The 21,129-nt window shown below is 28.6% G+C and overlaps 2 protein-coding genes across 3 annotated transcripts in view; one reads left to right on the top strand and one right to left on the bottom strand.

Moving 5' to 3' along the window:
* Window positions 1-8,067, top strand: part of LOC107450606 (glutamate receptor 4) — a 48,393-nt gene extending 40,326 nt beyond the window's left edge. Inside the window, exons 6-7 of one of the 2 annotated variants that reach the window (XM_043047533.2) lie at window positions 6,270-6,368; window positions 7,290-8,067. In XM_043047533.2, coding sequence (XP_042903467.1) covers window positions 6,270-6,365 — 96 coding nt within the window. In that variant the 3' untranslated portion in view covers window positions 6,366-6,368; window positions 7,290-8,067. The remainder of the gene's footprint in view (window positions 1-6,269; window positions 6,369-7,289) is intronic. The other variant, XM_043047532.2, reaches the window with a different exon arrangement.
* Window positions 1-21,129, bottom strand: part of LOC107447298 (uncharacterized) — a 218,563-nt gene that overhangs the window by 73,574 nt on the left and 123,860 nt on the right. The window lies entirely within an intron of this gene.

The following is a 21,129-nucleotide window of genomic DNA, read 5'->3' as shown; positions in this document are numbered from 1 at the left end:
AAAAAAATGGAATATATAATAAAGTTATGAATTTTACTTCATAAATATCCTATATAGTAACTAAAATAACAATTTAATAGTAAAATTTGATTATTTACAATGTTAACATTCATTTTAGTAGAATGGGTAGACTCGCCCCATACGAGAGATTTGTCAGCAGTTCTATAAAAATATACAGTAACAGCGTAACTGTTAATATTTTCTAAAATCGATTTCACAGCTTTAAAGAGGGATAAATAGCGATTCCGAAACACCTATTAAAAGCCTTTTTTCTTTAATATTTACAAAAGTTTGACCACTTGAAAGTTGACAAACTGAAAAAAATGGGTAGACTCGCCCCGGTTTACGGTATTTTCATTTCTTCACATTTCTATTTTTTCTTTTATAAAAGCAAAGAAAGATTGCACCATTATTTGGTATTTTTAAAGTGCTCAAATGCAGGCCAAGGTAGATATTTACCGTAACACAACTGTTTTCCGTAAGAACTTATTTTTTGACATACCTCTAACCATTTTATACCTAGCACCAAATTTAAAAAACCAACATAAAATGAAATAAACTTTAATGAATGCAAATAAGCCATTTACCTAGCTAAATAAGTAGAAACTTAAAATAATATTCATTAGTCGTCTTGGTACACCGAGACCGAGTTGTAAAGAAAAGACCGAGTTGCAAGATATATTTTAAAAGATGGCGTCGTAAACAAATATCGTTCAGTTTACAGTCACCGCTAAAGTTTTGTGTCTTTTACCAAATTTTGGTGCCGTCAGTTGCACAATGGAAGTATTTCTCGATCATACTTCCCAATTTATGGTGTAACTGATATCTTACATTTAACTCAACATTGGGATAATGACAAACTTTGCACCAAATGCTGGTTAAAGATTTACCTAGTTTTTTTACAGTGTAGGTACATAAATCATTTATTCCTGAGGTAGGTAAATCACTTATTTTCTAAGTTCATGATCACTTTATGCCTTGGGTTGCAAACCTAACTAAAAAAATAATTCTAAGTTATTAAACTTTCCCAAAATGGATCAATTAAATTTGTATAACGATAAAGCCAATGAATAAATTTTTTAATTAACTTAATCATTTTCTATTTATTAGACGTAATTTTTAAAAAAAAGTGGTTCTTCAAAAAAAAAAGCGATTCAATTTTCCCTTTGAAATTCCTATTTTAATGGCAAAAAACTCGCAACTAAATATTTATATCTTGGAAATCATCTTAAAATAAAATAATAAAAATACAGAAAAAAACAAATGTATAAAATAATTAGATGGACCTATTATTTTGAAATTACAAAAGAACAAAACGATATTATTTATCTTCTATAGATTATTATTATCGAAAAAAAGTATCGATAGTTGAAAACGAAGATTAGGTTTTCTCTTACTTGGAAACTCTTAGAAAGATAGAAACGTAATCAAAACTGATTTTTATTGCTTGATAAGGTCTAAAAGGATTCGGTTTTTTTTTAAAGATCTAGATTCCAATCTTTTTATTTCAATTTTGTAATTTATTTTCTAGGAATACATTCGTTTTTCTCGACTTCTTACATTATTTTTTCCATTAATTCAAAACTTCGAAAATTTCTATTCGTCTTGAGTTTCTAAAAATAGTTATTTTTCTAAAATCATTTCATCTTTCAACTGTGGGATATATTTTAAAACAATTGAAACTAATTTCCCTTTACTGTCACGTGGAAACGTAATATTTTTTATTAAATATGGAATTTATTTTTCATAATCTTAAAATTTCAGTAATAAACATTTAAATTATAGTATTAATATGTTTAATTATTTTATGCACCAAACAATACACTTGTGTAAATAAATTTACAGAACTGATTTATAGTTCATTTATTTAATATTTCTGAATATTTTACTCTAAGTAGCATTTAAAAGCGTCACGGAGTATTTTTTTATTATTATAATGAAAAATAACCTAAAACTGCTAACATCACATGCGTATGGGTTAAAAAAGATATTTTTGAGATATTAGAAAAGCGTGTGTTTAGTCATTTAAAAAATATCTTTAATTAGTTTTCATTGTAAAGACATGTCTCTTAAAAATCCATTAATCAGTAAAATGAATTATCAGTTATTTGGAACTGCATGATTTAAAGAATTAAATTGTTCGACAAGGTTTATTTGCAGAAAAAAATAAAAATCTGATTCATCACACTCAAATAAAAGTTCAACTTCAAGCACTCTCTCAACTATATCTACAAAACTATAATCCAAATAATTTAGAATTATTACTGTCGTATTCAAGTGGCTTACAAAGCAACTGTTCTTAGACTAAATGAAAAGCTGAATTAAACATTTCGCGATTTTAGTATGTTTTCGTTCGAAAACTCTACAAAATAAATATAGAAAATTATACATGATATAAACATTTAAAATTGAATTGGAGAAGCATGAGAATTTTTATTCAATTTAAGATTGGTAAATAGAAATAAATTTTTTGGTGAAATAAGTTTAATAGCATTGGTTGAAAAATAAAATAGTCATTCAACAATTATAAAGTAAAAATTATTCCATTAGCAACAATAATTTTGATAACAAATTTAGAATTAACAAAGAATTTCAAGTTTTAGTTTCTTGTATAATTTTTAAGATTTTAATTTTATGTATTTCATAACTAAATACGTTTCAATACTGAAAAGAATTACGATACATATTTATGCCCTGGAAGAAAAATATTTCACTGTTGTGAAGGGTAACTATTCTTGGTACTGATTTTTGGAGATCCATACAACATAATTTCCTGTGAATTTAAAATTGTTTTTCCCCTCACTTATATATATATATNTATAAGTACAATAAATAAATACAAAAAGGACAAAGAGAAAAAAAGAGGAATTGAGAATTTTGTTTTCTTCCTCGAGAATAATGATGTATATAAGCTTCAAGATCTTATTATAAACTTTTTTTTCATTAATTTACACTTCAAAATACTTTGTTTCGACCTTGTTAAAGCTAAAAGGAGTAAACTTTTCCCAAATAAAAGGAAAAAAATATATAATTTATTTTTCGTTATTAACTTTCAAAGCCGTATTTTCGATAAGATCAAATTTTATAATATTTCTGAATATTTAAAAAATTTGTTTCCATGAAAAGATTTTAACATAATTAAAAGCTTTAAATATAATAAATCTCTTGATAGAACTATATTTAACTATAATGGTATTAGCAAAAAATTAGGAAGGATTAATATATCCGATTCTGTCACTGTGAAGAAGAGGAATATTTTGATTTTGTTGATAAACATCAGAAACATATTATTACTGGTAATTTAAATATTATAGAAAACTTATGAGTTTAATAATCTCATTTGTAATAAAAAATATTAAAGAAAAGAAGAAGATTTTAACTTAATCACTTCTCTGTCGCCATTGCATCTCATATATTCGGTGTTTTCTTGCCAGTATAGGCAGCGTCACATGCCATGCGACGAAAAGAAAAATTCCATCCCTGAAATGGAATTCATCACTAGATGCTTGATATTAATACAATCTCGGTATTTGGCCCGAAGGGCCACTAGCCGATTCGTCGATTCTAGTTGACATAAAACTGGAAGTCATATGTAAGTAAAAGTGCTAAACTGAGAGTTCAGGTTTGAGTCCATGATGTGGTGAGGCATGGATTGGTAGCAGAAAGACATCAGTTTGATGGGGTGTTCCCCTGGATTAGAGTCGTGAGCAGCTGAAGTACTTCTTGATTTTTCAACAAATCTTTGAGTTCACTGATTAGACTAACTAGTCTATGGGCACTGGAGGTTGGAGAAGAGTCTTTGTTGTTTGGTCTCCTTTTACTGGGGCGGGCCTCGCACCCAGTAAAGTTTGAAGTATGATTTTTCTGGCAATTGCAGCACTTAGCCTGTCTCTGGGCTTTTGGCACTGGTATGAAAATACCTCTCGGCACATTTCATGCATCTGGTTTCTTTGGTGCAGCTACGTTGAGTATGCCCAAAGCCCTGGCATCTAAAGCACTGTGTGGGTCCTCTTCCTCCTCTGTACTTCTCCACGGCAATCGGGATCTGTTTCAGGCTTTCAATGTGATATATCTTGGTTTGGTTGGCCAGTAATGGAGTGACTACGAGGTAGAGTGGCCTATAGGCTCCTCCCACTTTCTTCTTAAACTGCACAACTTTGGAAGCCTCTATGTTAGATTTCCCTAGTTCTAATGATATCTCATCTGTACTGAAATTATCTGGGAGTCCTCGGATGAGCACTTTCTCGTTCTTTACAAGTGGGACTTTATCATCTGTGGGTGAAGTCTCCATGGCATGGGTGTTAGGCTCTACTGGGATCTCAGAAGTTCTCTCCGGCTGTGGAGGGGAAGCAGAGGTGGGAGTACAGTTGTCAGGCTTTGGCTTGTCTCTTCTTCCTCTTTTTCCTCTTTTTGGCAGGAGGTTCGGTGATGTTTTCAGTATCCGAGGCCGTGGCCCCAACACTGAGTTCCATATTTTCTACCACTGGGGTGGAGGTGATCTCCGTTTCCGTAGTGATGGTCTCAGGAACTAAAGTGAAAGTTTCTTGGGTTTGCTCTTGTTCCTCTTTTTTCTCCTGTTCTGAGGAGTAGTTTTCCCTCTATGGACGATTTTCACAAGGGTGCAAAGTTTTTTGAAGTGGTCGTAAACTAGTCCATAATCACAAGTTCGAAGAAGTTCAATAAACAAGGTTTTAATAAGAACCAGGTCTTCTAAGCTGAATTTAGAGTAGAAATCTAAAGAGTTGGTTGATGAGTCGGGCGGGAGGAATTCCTTATTGAATTCGATGGCATCCTCAATTGATTTATAATCATAGAAGTTTCCGTATTCCTGGTCCGATTCCGGTTCAGGTGATTTTGGGCGGCTAGGTGGTGACACCTTTCCGCCGCGAGCTATTCGGTTAATCGACATTACGGAGCTGAGAATAAACACGTCTTGACTCGAACAAGGCTTGAGCTGATCTCGGAATTCATCACTACTTACACGTCTCTTTAAATACTACGGTTATTTTTGTATTTCTGAATATTGCTAAGAGATGGCGCAATTAGTCCCACTTCTTTCACAATTCCCGCCTTGAATTGAAATCAAAATCATTTTGTACTTTCCATAACTTTGCATGTCAAAATTGTTATGAAGTTTAAAGTTGGAAATTAATTTTCATCTAATTTTAAAAATTATTTTATGCAAACACCATAAAGCAATAGAGTTAATATATATGTCCTCATAGTGAATTTTCTTATGGAATTATGGATTTAATCAAGGAAAACGAGAAATCAGTGGACTGGAAATTACATATTTCACCACCAATAGGCTAAGCAAAAAATTGTTTGCTGACAAAAATATTTTTCATTTTCGAATTTAGCATAGAACATATATTAATTTTCATCAATAAAAAATGCTTTCATTGGTCGGAAATTCAAAAATAATCTGACAGCGATGGGGGTAAAAACAAAAGTTACGATAAAATAGTTGAAAAATTTAGATCCTACAGTCCCTGGCCACATTATTAGACGTACTATAAGATTCTATATAAAATTATATCTATCAGGTGTTACTATACAGCTGTATTGTTTTTATTCGGATGAAACCATTTTGCATTTGTTACGCTCCTGTATCAATTGGTTAACATTGCAATCTAATACGTTAAAAATGAATACAAATAGGAAGTATATAAGTATATAAATAATCTCCTGAATAAAACCCATTGCATATATGCTTAAATATAAAAGTATTGCATATAAACTCGGGCAAATCATGTCATTATTTAAAAACTACAGTGAGTCTAATAATTTGATCTAAATATTATCATATACTAATATAATGCTTGATATAATAAATATTCCATATTTATATAATATATCGTCTAAATTATCCTATTGTCAAATTTATATTATATATCGCCTAATTTAACCAATTGATGCACTAGCGTAAACAAGTGCAAACCGGTTTTAGTCACATAAAAACAATAATTTGGCCAGGGACTGTAATGAAATGTAATAACAATATGATGCCATGAAGACAGACATTAATAAATAATTGTTTTTAAAGTTAAATTCATTGAAAAAAAAACAAATCTTTAATATACTATTTTGCGAAACTTCTTTTAAATGTCGTCTTGTTTTTAATCACTATATTTTTTGTTTTAAAATAATTCTATATATTTGATCTAAGATTTCCAGTACTGTTTAAGAACACATTTTTTCTAGATCAGCATTATTTTATGATCACTATAATTGTATATGTAATTGTATGAGCGTATATATATTTACAGATGAGTATATGTGAAGCTATGGCAAGCAAGGTGAAGATGTCTATAACAGGAGGTGGAGACAGCGACCGAGCTCGGGTAATGAGCGGATCTGTCTGATTGGTATAAAAAAATATAGTATATTATTTTGTATCCTTACACGAAGTACAGAATACTTGAAAAAAGTAGAAAATATCCCATTTTAGTACGAAAAGTGAAGTACATGTGAACTAATTAAAATAGTTTGAGTTAAGAGACATATTATTCTTGATGTAATCTGCTACAATAATTGAATTCAAAACTGAAACATTTAAATGGAATATATCAGACGCCATATAAAGACACTCTATCTAAAAAACGTTAAGAGTTGCAGCGAGGAATGAATTATTATTTTTTTTAAATCAAATACAATGTTACTTTTGAAAGAAAATTTGTAGGGAATGCTTCCTTGAATAAAATGGAAATAAGTTTATTTTTGCGTTGGATTACATAGAAAATCTCTATAAGTTACATATTAGATAAAACACAGTAAAATTGGCTCGTTCTTAGATAATCTTCTGATTTATAGTTCCGGTTTATAGTATTACTCTAACAACATTTTTTAAAACTTTTTTAAAAGAAAAAATTGTGCATAAAAGAGTCCTTCTTATGATAGTTTTTAATGCATTATAGAGATAATGATCAAATCCAAACAAGAAAAACTTTTTTTAACTTATTTTTCTCTTATATTGTACGTTAGTGCAATATTTTGATATTGGTACCTTCAGGTTGTCAGTGTTAGGTTATATAGTAGAATCTAACATTATGAATAATGCCGTAGAATTCTTTTATTTTTTATGAATACTTTATTTTTCTTTTCTTTTATGTTATTTTATATAGTAAAGTTGAAATTATTAGTATAATCTTGGAAAATGTTGAAGAATTACGAACAGCTCTTTAATTGTATGCATAACATCGATTGTTTAATACATATATGAAATATTCTTATTTCAAATAACTTTATAAATGCATAACTTATAAGTATGATATAATTTATCTTTCTAGCCACAATATTATCTACCAACTGAACCACTTGTGAGTCCCGAAGGTTTGTGCGAACAAGTAAATTATCATACTATGGTCTAAAATGGATATGTGCAAGAAACTTCTAAAAATAATGTGTGTAAGAAACATTTTAAATGTACCACTTCCAAATAAACTTTTCATCACAACATTTTTTAAAGCATTTAAGAGATGTTTACAGATAATTAGCATTAGCAAACTTAAGACTTTCATTTGCTTTCACATTTATTATCATTATGGTAAATCAAATTATACTTTTAAGTTGTTTTTAATGAGACATTTAATAACAAAAACCAGGTTCTGATAAAATATTTTTTTCTCAGTTGATTCCAATTCTGTACCCTCATTTTGATTTCTTAATAAGTTTTGATTCAAAGCAATTCATTTTATTTTTTTTTTACCTTCAGGCAATAAGACCTGCCGGAATTTACACTAAAACTTCCATTTAATACTATAATTCTATTAAATTGAATTGGAAAAAGAAAAAAAAAAACAACAAGATCCATACTCTTGAAGGATTATGTTTTTCCAAAACAAGTTTATTTTTCTACTTATCTATAAATAATTGCTAAAAAAAGCTTTTATATTTATTTATTTTATACAGAATGTCCACTAGAAAACTTATTCTCCGTCTTGACTTTCAAATGGATTCAACTGTAATAAAAAAATAGTGTCAGGGTATCGTAAAGTGGTTATGAGTTAACGTTCTTATTTTGAAAATGATGAAGATATGGAAAAAATAAAATTGCTTAGTTTATTACATTGTTGACTTATTTACGATATTTTAAAGCAAACAGAAATTAAAACTTGGAAGGTTCAGTAGTTTGTTCATGATTTCTCACACTAGGACGTAAAGAAACGATTTGAAGAAGCAGATGGCTATAACACAACGGAACTATTTTCAATGTTAAAATTTTTCTTACGCTTTGCACATCAAAAATAAATTTATTTTGCGTTACCTAGTAGTTTCTCTTATTTCTAAATCGTTTCAACGCGTCGCAATAAAGGAAATGTCAAAAACCAGCTGAAGTTTTAAACGTTTTTTTTAAACACTAAACTACATAATGTGTCCATATGTTCTACATCGATGATCTTTTTTAACTCTGTAACTTTCTTGTCCCTTTCTTGAGGTAGAAAAGTTTACTCCGCCTTTCCCTCCAGATGGCTCATCAAGTTGTATTACTTTTAGCCCACATTTCGGAAATAAAAGGGTGGATACCGATTATAATTTGCACTTCATATAAATAAATATTATATATTTTACTACTGAATAATTTTGTTACACTTAATATAAAAACATATTTATATTGCAATTTAATTTATTCATTTTTAATTATAATAGCTCAATAACAAAACAAACAAGTATCATCTACTTTTGTCAGCCAAATTTCACAAAAACAATGCGGTTTCAAATTAGCAAAGCCAGTTCATTTGGAAAAAAATATTTATAAATAAATTTCATTGAATACCATCACGTGCCTTATGTTTAGTTTGAAATTTTTCGAAATTTTTCAAATACATATATCCAATTCCAAATTACTGTGTAAGTGATGTATTTAAATTTTAAAAATAAATTATCTGTCTGAAAAAAATAAACATTTTAATCATTGCCGTTTTGTTTTTTGTTGATTTTTTGCATGTAATTATTTATTTAAGTTATTTATTTTTCTCTTTATAGACTTGATTTAATATTATAAGAATGATGTAAATAAAAGTCTAAAGTTTAAATGCATTCTGTAAGCATATTTGTCATTAAAGATTCGATTCAATTTTCGAGAAACTTAAGATATTGAGATTTTCATTTTTTTCATAAATCGATGTTTTTTTCTTATATTTTCTGTAATTATTCATTGTCAAGAAAGTGTAGAGAATCAATGCAAGCCTTGTGTGTAGAATCATAAAAATAATATGTTTTTAAACAATACAATTTACATTGTAGAAGAGAACTTTCACAAAATGTAAGAAAAATGTTTGAAAGATTATATAGAAAAGTACTTTGATAATATCCTTAGTACTTTAGTTGGATAAGAAGCTTTTCATGGAAATGCATATTGCTAAAAAATATAGCTTTATCAAAATTCTTATCTTGAATCTTATCTGCAGATATTCAGTTAATAATAGTCGCGTTTTATAAATTCCAGGATTTCAATCGTATTAAAATTCTAATAAAGGAAGGTCTCTCAAGCAGATGCAATAATTGCATTGGCTTAACATTTGGTATATAGGGTGATAAAAAGTGAGATTTAATAAAAAGTTTGTAAAATTATGACGATTTTCATAAGATCCAGATATCATGAGTAATATACTTTTAAGACAATAAGCGGTTAATAATACCTCTAGTTTAATGCTTTATTTGGTTCGAGACTGTTACAAATTTCACTATACTGAAATATAATGATGATATGAAAGCCCTTTCTTTACAATTGTTTGCCAGCACAATTTTTTTGTACCCACAATAAAGTCAATAAATGCAATTTATTGCTCATGCGTACCTTATCAAAGTTGGCTATTGAAACTTTGATTGGATAAAGAAAAATTGATTTCCCCAAAATATTTGACGAGTGATATGAATTACCATAGAATAAAATGTCTTATCTCATGTCAACCAGAACAATAAAAGTTTTATAAAACTTTTTTTTTATTTCCTGTAGATAAATAGATTTTGATGCTTGTTTAGTAGATGTGATGTACTTATAGGGACAACTGAACAAAACATATATGTGCCAAGAGTAATTGTATTGTCCGCAGTTAAGAGGGACCAATTTATTTATACAAAGGACCTTCTATGACTTACGGATGATTACTTTTACCAATCCATTGAATATCAATGAAGCGAAATTTAAGAAGGTGCTAATCATCCAATATCACAGTAGATTCTCCTATTTTAGGTGATCAAAGTCATGCTTTGAAAAATACATTATTCACATTTTCTACCAAACAACATTCTGTTTTTTTGCAAACAAATTGTTTCCAAAAACTAAAATGAATGGAACAATAAAAAACCTTACGAAAAAGTGAAATTTTGTATGCTCTTCATCAGAATAAAACGTGAATGATGAAAATAGTTATCAAAAAGAGAAAGTATCTGTGATAAAGCAATCAATATAAGACATTAAAAATAAGAAATCTAAAAAAGAGACTGTTACTTATACAGAGACGACCGTAAGCAGAGAAAAATATCAGTAATGCATTGGTGGTGCAGAACTGAGATTGTTTACTAAATAGTTATTATAGTGAATAGATTGTTAAAAATTAGCCTTAAATAAAAAAACGTAACTAAAAAATGTAAACACATAAACATGAAATTAAAGCAAAACTAACTAAAATATTAACGAAATAACATTACTAAAAATTTGTTAAGGTATTTGGGTTTACTGAAATGTAGAACATCAAAAATGTTTTGCGCTTCCGGTATTAAAATAATACTGAGGTTTCAACAATGGACAGCAATTAAAAGCTTATTGATTTAATGATCGAGACATATTAAGAAATCACCATTGTTTGTACTTATTTAGCTACACACAAAGAGCAGAACGTTTTTTTTAAAATTTCATTACGAAGGTCTACCCGTGGCCCACAAAAAGAAACATGACATAATTACCTTTAAAGACAAGTTGCAAAACATGCAAAAATATTTCAGTCACTTCTAAACATAAGAATTACCCGAAATGAGACATTCGCTATATCGGGGGATAAGTTTTTGCTGTTCAATATTGTAGAAAAATTTCGCTTAGAATTAAAGTCTTCACGTCTTCTTCTGTAGGAATAAGAATTTCTTCAAATGAAAAAAAACGGGTGGCAGTTGCTTTTAGAGAGATCGGTATTATAGGGTAGATGGTCTATCACTTCCAAGCCAAGCATCTGTAAGCTGCACGTCTTTGTATGGAGACAGGGATTACTGCAGATATTAAGCTAGCCAGTTTCTTTCAATAAAATCAGTACTATGGGGTAGATGGTCTATTACTTTCAAGTAAAACATCTGTAAGCTGCGTGTCTTCGTCCGTGAGATCACGGATTTCTTAAAATGCAAGACTAAACAGTTGCTTTGAGCAAGATCGGTATTATAGGGTAGATGATATACCTCTTCTAAACAAAGCTACTGTAGGTTGCACGTTTTCGTGAGTGGGGTTAGAGATTTCTTGAGGTTCAAAGCCCAGTTGTAGTTGCAAAAGAGAGTTATAAGCATAATTCAGTCGTTTTAGTTTAATTATTATTTAAATGTTAACAGTGTTTGTTTGAATATAATTACAAATTTATTGTATGTGCTCTATTAATCAATTACATTTTCTTGATTAATCCATTGAAGTAGCATGGGTACTTTATAGTATCACATTAATAATCAATTAAAGAAAAGAAATTACTTTTACTTCATTATATTAGTTACTAATATCCATCTCGAAGACCATTTTCAAACCTTCACTGTGTCTAAGAAATATATTAAGCCTAATATTGCCAATTTTTATTAATTTAAAATTTCTTAGAAAATCTTCGATTATATAGGTAAATTCAATATATAATTTTATTATTATACAGGAAGTTTATCATGCAAATAAAAGACAATTTCACGATAATAAAAGCACATTTCTGACGTTTCGTAATTACAGAATATGAATAAAAATAGCAATTAAACACGCTTCAAAGTCAAAGGAAAAATGATACAAAAAAGTCATTTTTACGTTATATTCCACTAATTCTTTACTAAAATAAACTTCTTGTGAATAAATTTTTAAATGCGTATTGAGAATATACAATACAAATAATAATAATATGGAAGGAAGAAACTGAAAAAATTGAGGTTGAAAGTGTTTACAGCAATAAGGAAATTAATAACGGAACTTTAAAATGCAGCTGCTCTTCGCCAATTTGTTTTTCAAAAATTTAGTTTTGCTACTAGTGGAGCTCATAAAAAGCGTACACTCATATCATACACCGTAATATTAAACGGTTAATTATGCTTTGGAAACTATTTTTGCATGGCTTGAAAAATGTCCGCCTCAGCCATTCTTTCAAAGTAAAATGAGTTTCCCTTCGTTTAAGGCAGAAATTGGATTATTTATCCTTAATTACTGTTGTAATTAAGGTAACAACTTATGAAACGAATGGTTTTATTCTGTTTAGAAATCATAATTAGCAAATAATGCCATATTGCAGAATATTTAGTTTTAAATTCCTTTTTGGCTATTTGTCTAAATTTGCTTTTGTGGCTACAATTAGCTTGCAAAATCTTCTAGTAATATTTGGTGTTTATTCCATACTTAAAAAAGGAAGAAAGAAAAAACAAATAACGTTTTTTTCTCAATTACAGATGGCATCTATAAAAACAATAGATTTGCAACTCAAACATTTTTGTTAAATGAGTATATATTTTGACATCAGCTTATATGTTGTATGATATGCTCTCTTTTTACCAAAAAAAACAGTTCTATAATATTCTTAATATTAAGAGCAGTAAAAAAAGAAAATTTTAATGTTAATTTAAAGTATAATAACATTTAAAGAAAAAGAATTCCAGTTACGTCATTTACTCGATGCATATCTGAATTAACTAATAAAATCAATCTGATAAGTATTAAATGCACTGTTAGAAGTTTCTCGGAAAAAAAGTTAAATAACAATGTATTTAATTTTTATTTTATCATATTCAAACAAAATTGTCAAATGACCATAAATAAGGTGTTATTTAAACTTCTTAACTGTGTGTAAAACCATTTATTAACTGCTTTCACTTAATACACTTAAAGAACTAAAATTTTTTCGCAACAACTAGGCTCACCTAACGAAGCCACTAATTTCCTTGTAGTTGTGTACGTATTAGGGGGCTAATCTGTCAATCCGAAAAAACGACGGTTCGAGTCCTAGCATTGATGCCACAGTTTTTTCTCTATATCATTCAGCGCATGAGGTGTTTCCCGTATCCTGCACTCTCTAATGCCCTAACGAAAAGCCTAGCTTAAATGGAAAGGTAAATTTCTTCTTCACGATTTCCAAACCATGCTAGTTATAAATGGTTACAAAACTGTATCTTTTTTATTCCTGGTTTTGTAACCAAACTAGTTGTAAACGGTTTCACATCCGTAAAGGTAAAAAAAATGCTCCTAACAGTAAAATTTACAGTTAATTGGATAAGCAGACTGCTACCGGTCATTTTACCATAATTTTAGAATGAAAATTCTAACAGTGTAGAGTTTAATAATTAAAAGAACACATACGGTCAAAATGCAATAAGCACAGATTATCAATATCATTTTCAATACTTGTTGATTGTTCAACAATTAGTTACAACTTAAAATTTTAGAGATTTAAAGTATTACTAATTTTCATTATCTTGCATTTCTGAGCTTATTTGAGATAACAACATTTTACATAATTTATTCTATTTATTATGAATTTAATGTCAACATGTTTTAAAAAAGCTAGACTGACGCATATTGCATGTAACAATTTTCATTTCTGATTGTTATATCATAAATTTCTTAAATAATCTTTGCATTTAAGTTTTGAATTGTATTAATGAATATTACCGTAAGAACTATCATCATGGCTCTGATGTGAAATATTGTGTACCATGTTATGAAATTCTTTATGAACAATGTGCAGTTTTGAAATATATTAATTAGTATGTTCTTATACAATTATCTATGATATGTAATGAATGAATATTTTACTTTTATGTATGCAATCACAGTCATTGTAATGTAAGATATTAACTTTCATTATAATGGTTAATAAATAAATTTATGATAAAAAAGCTTACGTTACAGATTTTATTCAATGAATATTTTAAACAGTCTTTTCGTTATAGTGTATAAATAATAAAATATTTAAACAATAGTAACAAACTATAGATAAATAAGACGCATGTTGTTTTTAAATAACAATATTCAGAGAAGGAATTGTTGGATACTGTAATGATTCCTAATCACTTTTTGTTTCTCTTGATTCTGTTAGAACCAAGTAAACAAGCCAAACAAGATGGAAGCTTGATTCAGGATTTCACCTTTGCTGGTATTCTTTAGCACACAGATTTTGAATAGGTGCAGACAGCATTAAGGTGACAAGAGACTTTCAAATAAGCAAAAATTTGTCAAAAAAAATCGATTAATAAATCGATTTTCGATTTTTTTTAACCTTTTTTATTTTTGAAATCTAGCCATTTAATTGAAAACTTAAAAAAAAAAATCTTGAATTAGAGCAAATTGACGAAGTTGTGGTCATTTCTGTTTTGACCACGCCCCTTTGACGCCCTGCAATGAAAAAGTATTAAAAGTCATTTTTCTCAAAATGTCTTTTTTGATAAATTTACAAATTTCAAACTGTTCCAGAGAAATGAATTTTCATTCTATTGACCTAAGAATTTGATGCTATATATTTATGAATATTATTAACATTTTTTTGGGAAAGTTTTTTGAATTAAGCTAATAGTATTATTTTTTACGTCATATTTTATAGCAGTATGATGATTTTTTTCCAGAAATGCTGGTTTTTTACTACTGTTTTACTTTTATTTGTTTCAATAATAAAAAAAAACACTCCCAACAATTTTTATTATGTTACCTTATATTTTATATTTTAAAAGAATTTTGTCATTTTAACAAAATTTCAGAGGCGAGGAATAATATAAAACAAACAATAAAAATTCGAAATTTAAAATTTTTAATTTCTTGAATTTTAAACTATTTTTTGAAATATTGTGCATAAGTTGCTTTTAGCAATATAAATGTATACTGAGAATTTCAAGCCCTTGATAATTTCTAAAAAAATATTGAAAGTCCTTTGTCTCCTTAACAAAAGTTGATTGTGTGCGATGTCAGAAAAATAAAACTGTTTTTTAGTTTAACTGTTTTTGTTTTAACTGTTTAACTGTTTTTAGTTTTATTATGCATTTTCATGAATGTAAATTATTCTTGTATAAAGATGTATTTCGAAATAAGATTGAAACAGTTCGTGTTAAAATGAATTGTAGTTCATTAAAAAACTAAGAATAGATTTTCTAAAGCATTAAATTCATTACCCATCTTAGTTTGTATGCGATTTCCGTAGTCTTATTCCTATGCTTAGAGTCAGGCAACACATTAGTTTTACAATATCACTAAACTTTCGTATCGTAACAACTTGTCATTATGTCATATTAGATTTGCAAATTTTGGGAAAGAAATAAAATACAATAGTTATTAAGGAGGTTCTGCAGAAACAACAAAATACGTGTATCAACTAACACAATTTAATTTCAAATTTAACAAGAATCATTCACACATTTTAAAAATAATGTAATTAATGATGATATGCGTGATATTCAAAACAAAATCATTTTGACGTTTTCACTAAGTAACAAAGGCATGAACACTTTAAAAAACTCCAGATCAAGCACTTTTTTTATAAACGTCGATGAACAGCCGACCCAATTTTATGAGTTAAATGTTCAACTCCGTAGCCTTGTAATTTTGAACGCAATCCAGAATACAAGGGAACTCCTGGATCAAGTTTTGGGAGAAATTTGACTTCGTGGAGGACTTTCTGATGGAGCTAACCCGCATTTGCGTTACATGGAGAAGAAGACCACGAGAACCTCTCAAGGAGACTCTAACCCATGATCTGTCTACTACTGAGGATATTTCACCTCAGCACTGTGGTCGGTGCAAGCCGGATACGGAATTCGTATCGACTGGCACTTGAACCCGGTTCGCCTCATTGAAAGGCGAACGCTCTAACCCCTGAGCCATCGCGGCTGAGATCAAGCATTTTAAAAAATTCACTTTAAAAGCTTTAATTCGCACTTTAAAAAATTCCAGATCAAATTACGGTAAAAAGTACTAGGACCTTGAGTGCAGCATATCTATAATATCTATTTTACCTTAAAATCTATTTTTACCGTAGAATTTTATACAGCAATTTTTACAGTAATATTTATTTAATGACAGTGATTCGGCGATTTTGCAGTAAATATTACTATACACTTTACAGTATTTCTTATTCTTTGTTTCGTAAAATTGTACAGTAAAAATGGATTTAAGGGGAAAAAATACTGGCACCCTGGGTGTTGGTACGGGAATTTCATCCAGAATCTATGAAAAGCTCTACTAAAACTTCCTATGAATTGTGTCATAAACTGGAACAAAAATTGTAAAAAAAACTCTTTGTGGCAAATATGTAGCTGTAAACCAAAAACATTTCCCATTCAGCAACTTAACTTGCCTTTTAATATATAATTTTTGGACGTAAGTTCAAATTGAATTCCCATATTGGAGGATTTATTATAATTGTTGACAACTATTTTTAACTACGGTAAGTAAGCGCTATTTAATGAAAGGAAATACTTGTTTTAATTCTATTTTCAAATTTCAAAAGAAATATTTTCAAGGAAATGTTGTGTTTAATTTAGTATAAGTGATAGTTTCTAATAAGATACTAATTGGAGTTGAACATAAATACGTAACAATGAATTTTATAAATATCTTTTCGGATTCATAAAAGGTTTATCGCTTAGTTAATAAAATTTCGGTTCCTAAAATATCTTTTCGATAAAAAAAATTGATTTAGCGGCGTAAATAATTATTTAATTATACCCTTTGGGATAAAGACCGCGGGAAATAAATTCTATATTACTGATTAGAAAAGTTTAGTTACGTTATTTTTTTATGTCAAATATATTTGGCTTGTTTTTTATGTTAAATATGTTTAGACATTTCTTATTTTAAGAATAGCTCCATTTTCAGTCTCATTCATTATCGCTTTTTCTAAAATAAAGGAATTTTATAAAAAAAATAAAGTTTTTTTTTTCGAAACTTCAACAGAATGAAATTGATATTATGCTCAATAGAATAACCATTTTACTTGAATTTAGAACAAATTTTGCAAACTTCTTCAGAACTATAATCAGATATATACTATAAACTTTTTGTCACACTTGAATGTATTATAATCAACATTTCAAGAATTTGTTTTCGATTTTACATTAAAATTTACTGACACGTAAAAGTTAACAATGCCTTTTCTTTAACGGAAGTATTAAAAAAATCTATAATTTTAGCGCAATTTAAAACGAAAAGTGATTTCACAATCACTTAAATATTTTATTTTTTTTAAAAACCATCGTTAAACAGCTCACCCAATTTTGAGTTTTTGACTACCAATGTTTAACTCCTTAGCAACTTGTAATTTGTCCAGAAGACAAGAACACTCATGGAACAAGTATTGGGAGAAATTCCCCTTCGTGGAGGATGTTTTGATGGAACTAACCAGCATTTACATGACATGGAGACCGTTAAACCCTCCACGGTTAGCCTAACGGCAATATGATTCATCTACCTAAACTATGATCCATCTACCACTGAGGATACTTTACCTCATCTGAAAGCAGAATATTGCTTTTTGACTGGGATTCGTACCCGGGTCGCCTTATAGGAAGGCGATCCTTAAAGCCTCCACGGCTTCATTATTTCATTGTTTGAGATGCGATGCCACGGTGGAAAAGGCACTGAATTGTCATTCTGAAGGGGTGAGGCTTGAAACTCACTCAGCCTCAGGTTGAGGGGTACTATCTTTCATTGGAAATAAAAGCGGTCTGCACGCAATGCTGAACAATTTGCCACCATTAAGCAGTTCGCCTCGTAATTGCAGACCCTTCATATCGATAACTACTTCTGTTGACTTATTGGCTGTTGCAAGTTGCTTTTATTAATTATATATCAATTAGCATACTTAATACAAATTGAGATTTAAATTTGCACGTCATAAAGAATAAGACGATTACAGATTTCAATTTTAATTGAATAGTGTTGATTTTGTTGATAATATTAATGAAAAGTTAGCTTGCATTCTAACACGGCAGTAAAGTAATTTTATTAAATCTTTTAAAATAATTAAATTGGTTCAGGATCTAATGTCTGATGCATTGAATTGAATAAAACTTGTAATGTTTACTCATGTGATTAAATAACTTATTGTGTGATTTTTTACTTTTATCCATGCATAATTTAAATACATTATCCTAGCGTCTCCTTGTCCTATCCTTGCGTTAGTTGCTACTTTCTTTATAATGTACTTTACACTTAAATTTTTTTTTTAATTTCAGTACTTATAAGCTCAAAGAATGTTAAATCACAGACAACTTTTAATTCTAATATCGAAATAAAATGTAAAACGAAAATATTAACTCAGACTTTTATATAATTCTGTATTTTATTTCTGAAAAAAATTAAAAGTAAGTTAAAGCTATTAATCGTTCAACGAAAATACATTATTAATCCGCATGGCATTAAATATTTTAATAAATGTGTTCAAACATTTTTGAGATGTTTAAATAATGACGAAAGCTTCTTTTTTGTAGTTACAAGTATTAATTCAAAGAGTGCTGCATTTTTAATTCCTGTGAGTAAAACGTTTTCTTCAGGAAAAATGCCCATGCACGTAATTAAGTATATTTAAAGAAAAAAAACTTCGTTTAAAAATAATGTTGCTTTTCCTTAAATATAATATATTTTTCCTAGGTGCACAAAGTTTAAGAATTGAAAAATTTTCTTATGAAAGTGTTGAGAAGAAACAGTGAAAACATTATAAATTTATTACTTTTACGCCAATTCACATTTGGCTCGTTATAAAAAATAAAACTTTTTGCTACGTATATTAATACGAGAAGGAAAGATATGAAAGAAAAAGTTTACTTTCGTTTACAATTTGACAATAAGAGGGCAGCACGGCAGTAAAAAGTTATTTATGCCAGTGGCATGCATGATTATTTTAACGAAGGAAAAAAAATATATGTCTCTTAGTTTCTATGGAACATAGCTTCTATGATACTAGTATATTTCACTCTCTCTCCCTCTTTATATATATATATATATATATATATANAAACTACTTAAAAAACTGTTCGTGTGGGTTACAAGTTTCTGCATTGGAATTTTGCGTATCGTAAATTATGATTAAAATACAATCAACAGCTGCTTTCTTTTTAAAGAGAAAGTACTGCTTAAAGTAATGTTTGGGACATAAATATGACAGAATTGTTGTATTGATTGTGAAAGATAAACGATTCAAAAATTGGGAAAGTATATTCGACACTTTATACCCTAAAAAAGGAATGCAATGAATATATGAATATTTAATCTTGTTTTCTGAGCTTATCTGGTGTGTAGCCTTTCGGAATCTTAAATTTTGACTCTTACGAAGGAATTTTTTGTGGCTAAGTTCAGTCGTTTCTTAAAATGTGTACATATTACATATTTTTAACTTAACGTTCTGGAGATTTTCATTTCTTAAAAACATTGATGTGCATTTTAATGGAAATCCTTTAATGGATATTTTCAAAACATACTTAAAATCAATAAACTAAAAAGTAAAGTTGACAGAGTAATTGTAAACAGAGATTAAGAGCGACAAAGCAAGAAAAACAAGGTAATCTTATTAGGTACTATTAACTTTACTTTTAAAAAAAATAGGGTTTCAGTATTCTTTAATAAATCCAATAATTTTCTTTACCTAAATATTTTTATGGGTGAAAAATTGTAAAGCAATATTTATTTATATGAAGTGAATCCGTACTATTTATTAATTTATTGATGAATGATATAATTTATTAATTATTTATTATACAGTATGTGGGCTCCTTTTGAATGATTATTTTCTAAACGAAATTTCAAATTGAATGTAAAATTTGTAAAAAGTACTTATAAGTAAAGTTTTTATTAAACGAAATCAATATTTTATGATTAAATTTTTAGTTGCATTAAGTTACATTTAAGTTTGTGTAAATACATTTTCGGGTGTAATGTTGACAAAAGATTTTTTCGTACTTAATAGCAATGATTGAAAAAGAGATTTCTGTGAGTAAAACTTTTCTTTCAGGGTATTACATTAAATTACTTTAAGTTACATTTAGGATTAAATTTCAACACGGGCAGGTAAAGAAAAAGACTTAATCATAATTTACATTTGTGATTTATCTCTGTAAATTTGTGTCCTATAAAAGAATGTTGTTTTTCTTTAACAATAGCTTTGTGATTAATTATTTATTTGAGTCGGATTTTTCAATATAATAGATAAATGACTCAGTTCAAAATAAAGATGCATTAAATAATTTTTGATATTATATTCTTCATATTTATTAAAAGTAATCTGCTTAAATTATTAAGTTCTCAAAAATATTTTTAAATGCTTTGATATTTTTAAATGCAAAAATATTTTTAAATGATATTTTAAAATGCTTTCCATGTGTAATTTTATCATTTTAAACACAAAAATAAAGCTTACGAGGTTAAGAATTTTTTTAATATTGTTTTCTTAGAGTTTCCTTTTCAGAGCATCAAAATTTTGCTTTTTAGAAAATGTGTCAAGCCCTATACGATAAGTAAAAAATTTAAAATGTAGTAGAATATTTACTCCGTATTGCTAAAAATAGCTAAGTATTTCACGTGAGTGTGTTGTACGTGTTACTTAGGAAGAATCAAGAAGCTACATTTACCAGAAAAAAAGGATAAAAAGGTCAGGACGTGACTGTTATTTCATTGATTTTTAAACAAAATTTTGATTTTTTTTTGCTGTTCTTATATATATATTTCATTTAAACTTTACAAAATTGAAAGTAATAATAGTAGAGGGGAAGTGTATACTATACGGTGAAAATAATATATCCGATAAATAAATGCAATAACTTAGCTATATACGCAAATCAGTGGGTTGAAAGTCTGGGGTTCGATCCTCAGTGGTGGTCCAGGGATCCTCAACTCCTCCCAGTTTCAAGCAAATGAGTACCAGCTTGTCTGCGGTCGGCAACTGCGCAGTGCTGAGAAAAAAACGTTGATAAAATAACAATCAAATATATATA

This window comes from Parasteatoda tepidariorum, chromosome 4 (genome assembly GCF_043381705.1).
Source record: "Parasteatoda tepidariorum isolate YZ-2023 chromosome 4, CAS_Ptep_4.0, whole genome shotgun sequence".
NCBI lineage: Eukaryota > Metazoa > Arthropoda > Arachnida > Araneae > Theridiidae > Parasteatoda > Parasteatoda tepidariorum.
Note: the sequence above shows the minus strand (reverse complement) of the source record. Positions and strands in the feature narration are given on the sequence as shown.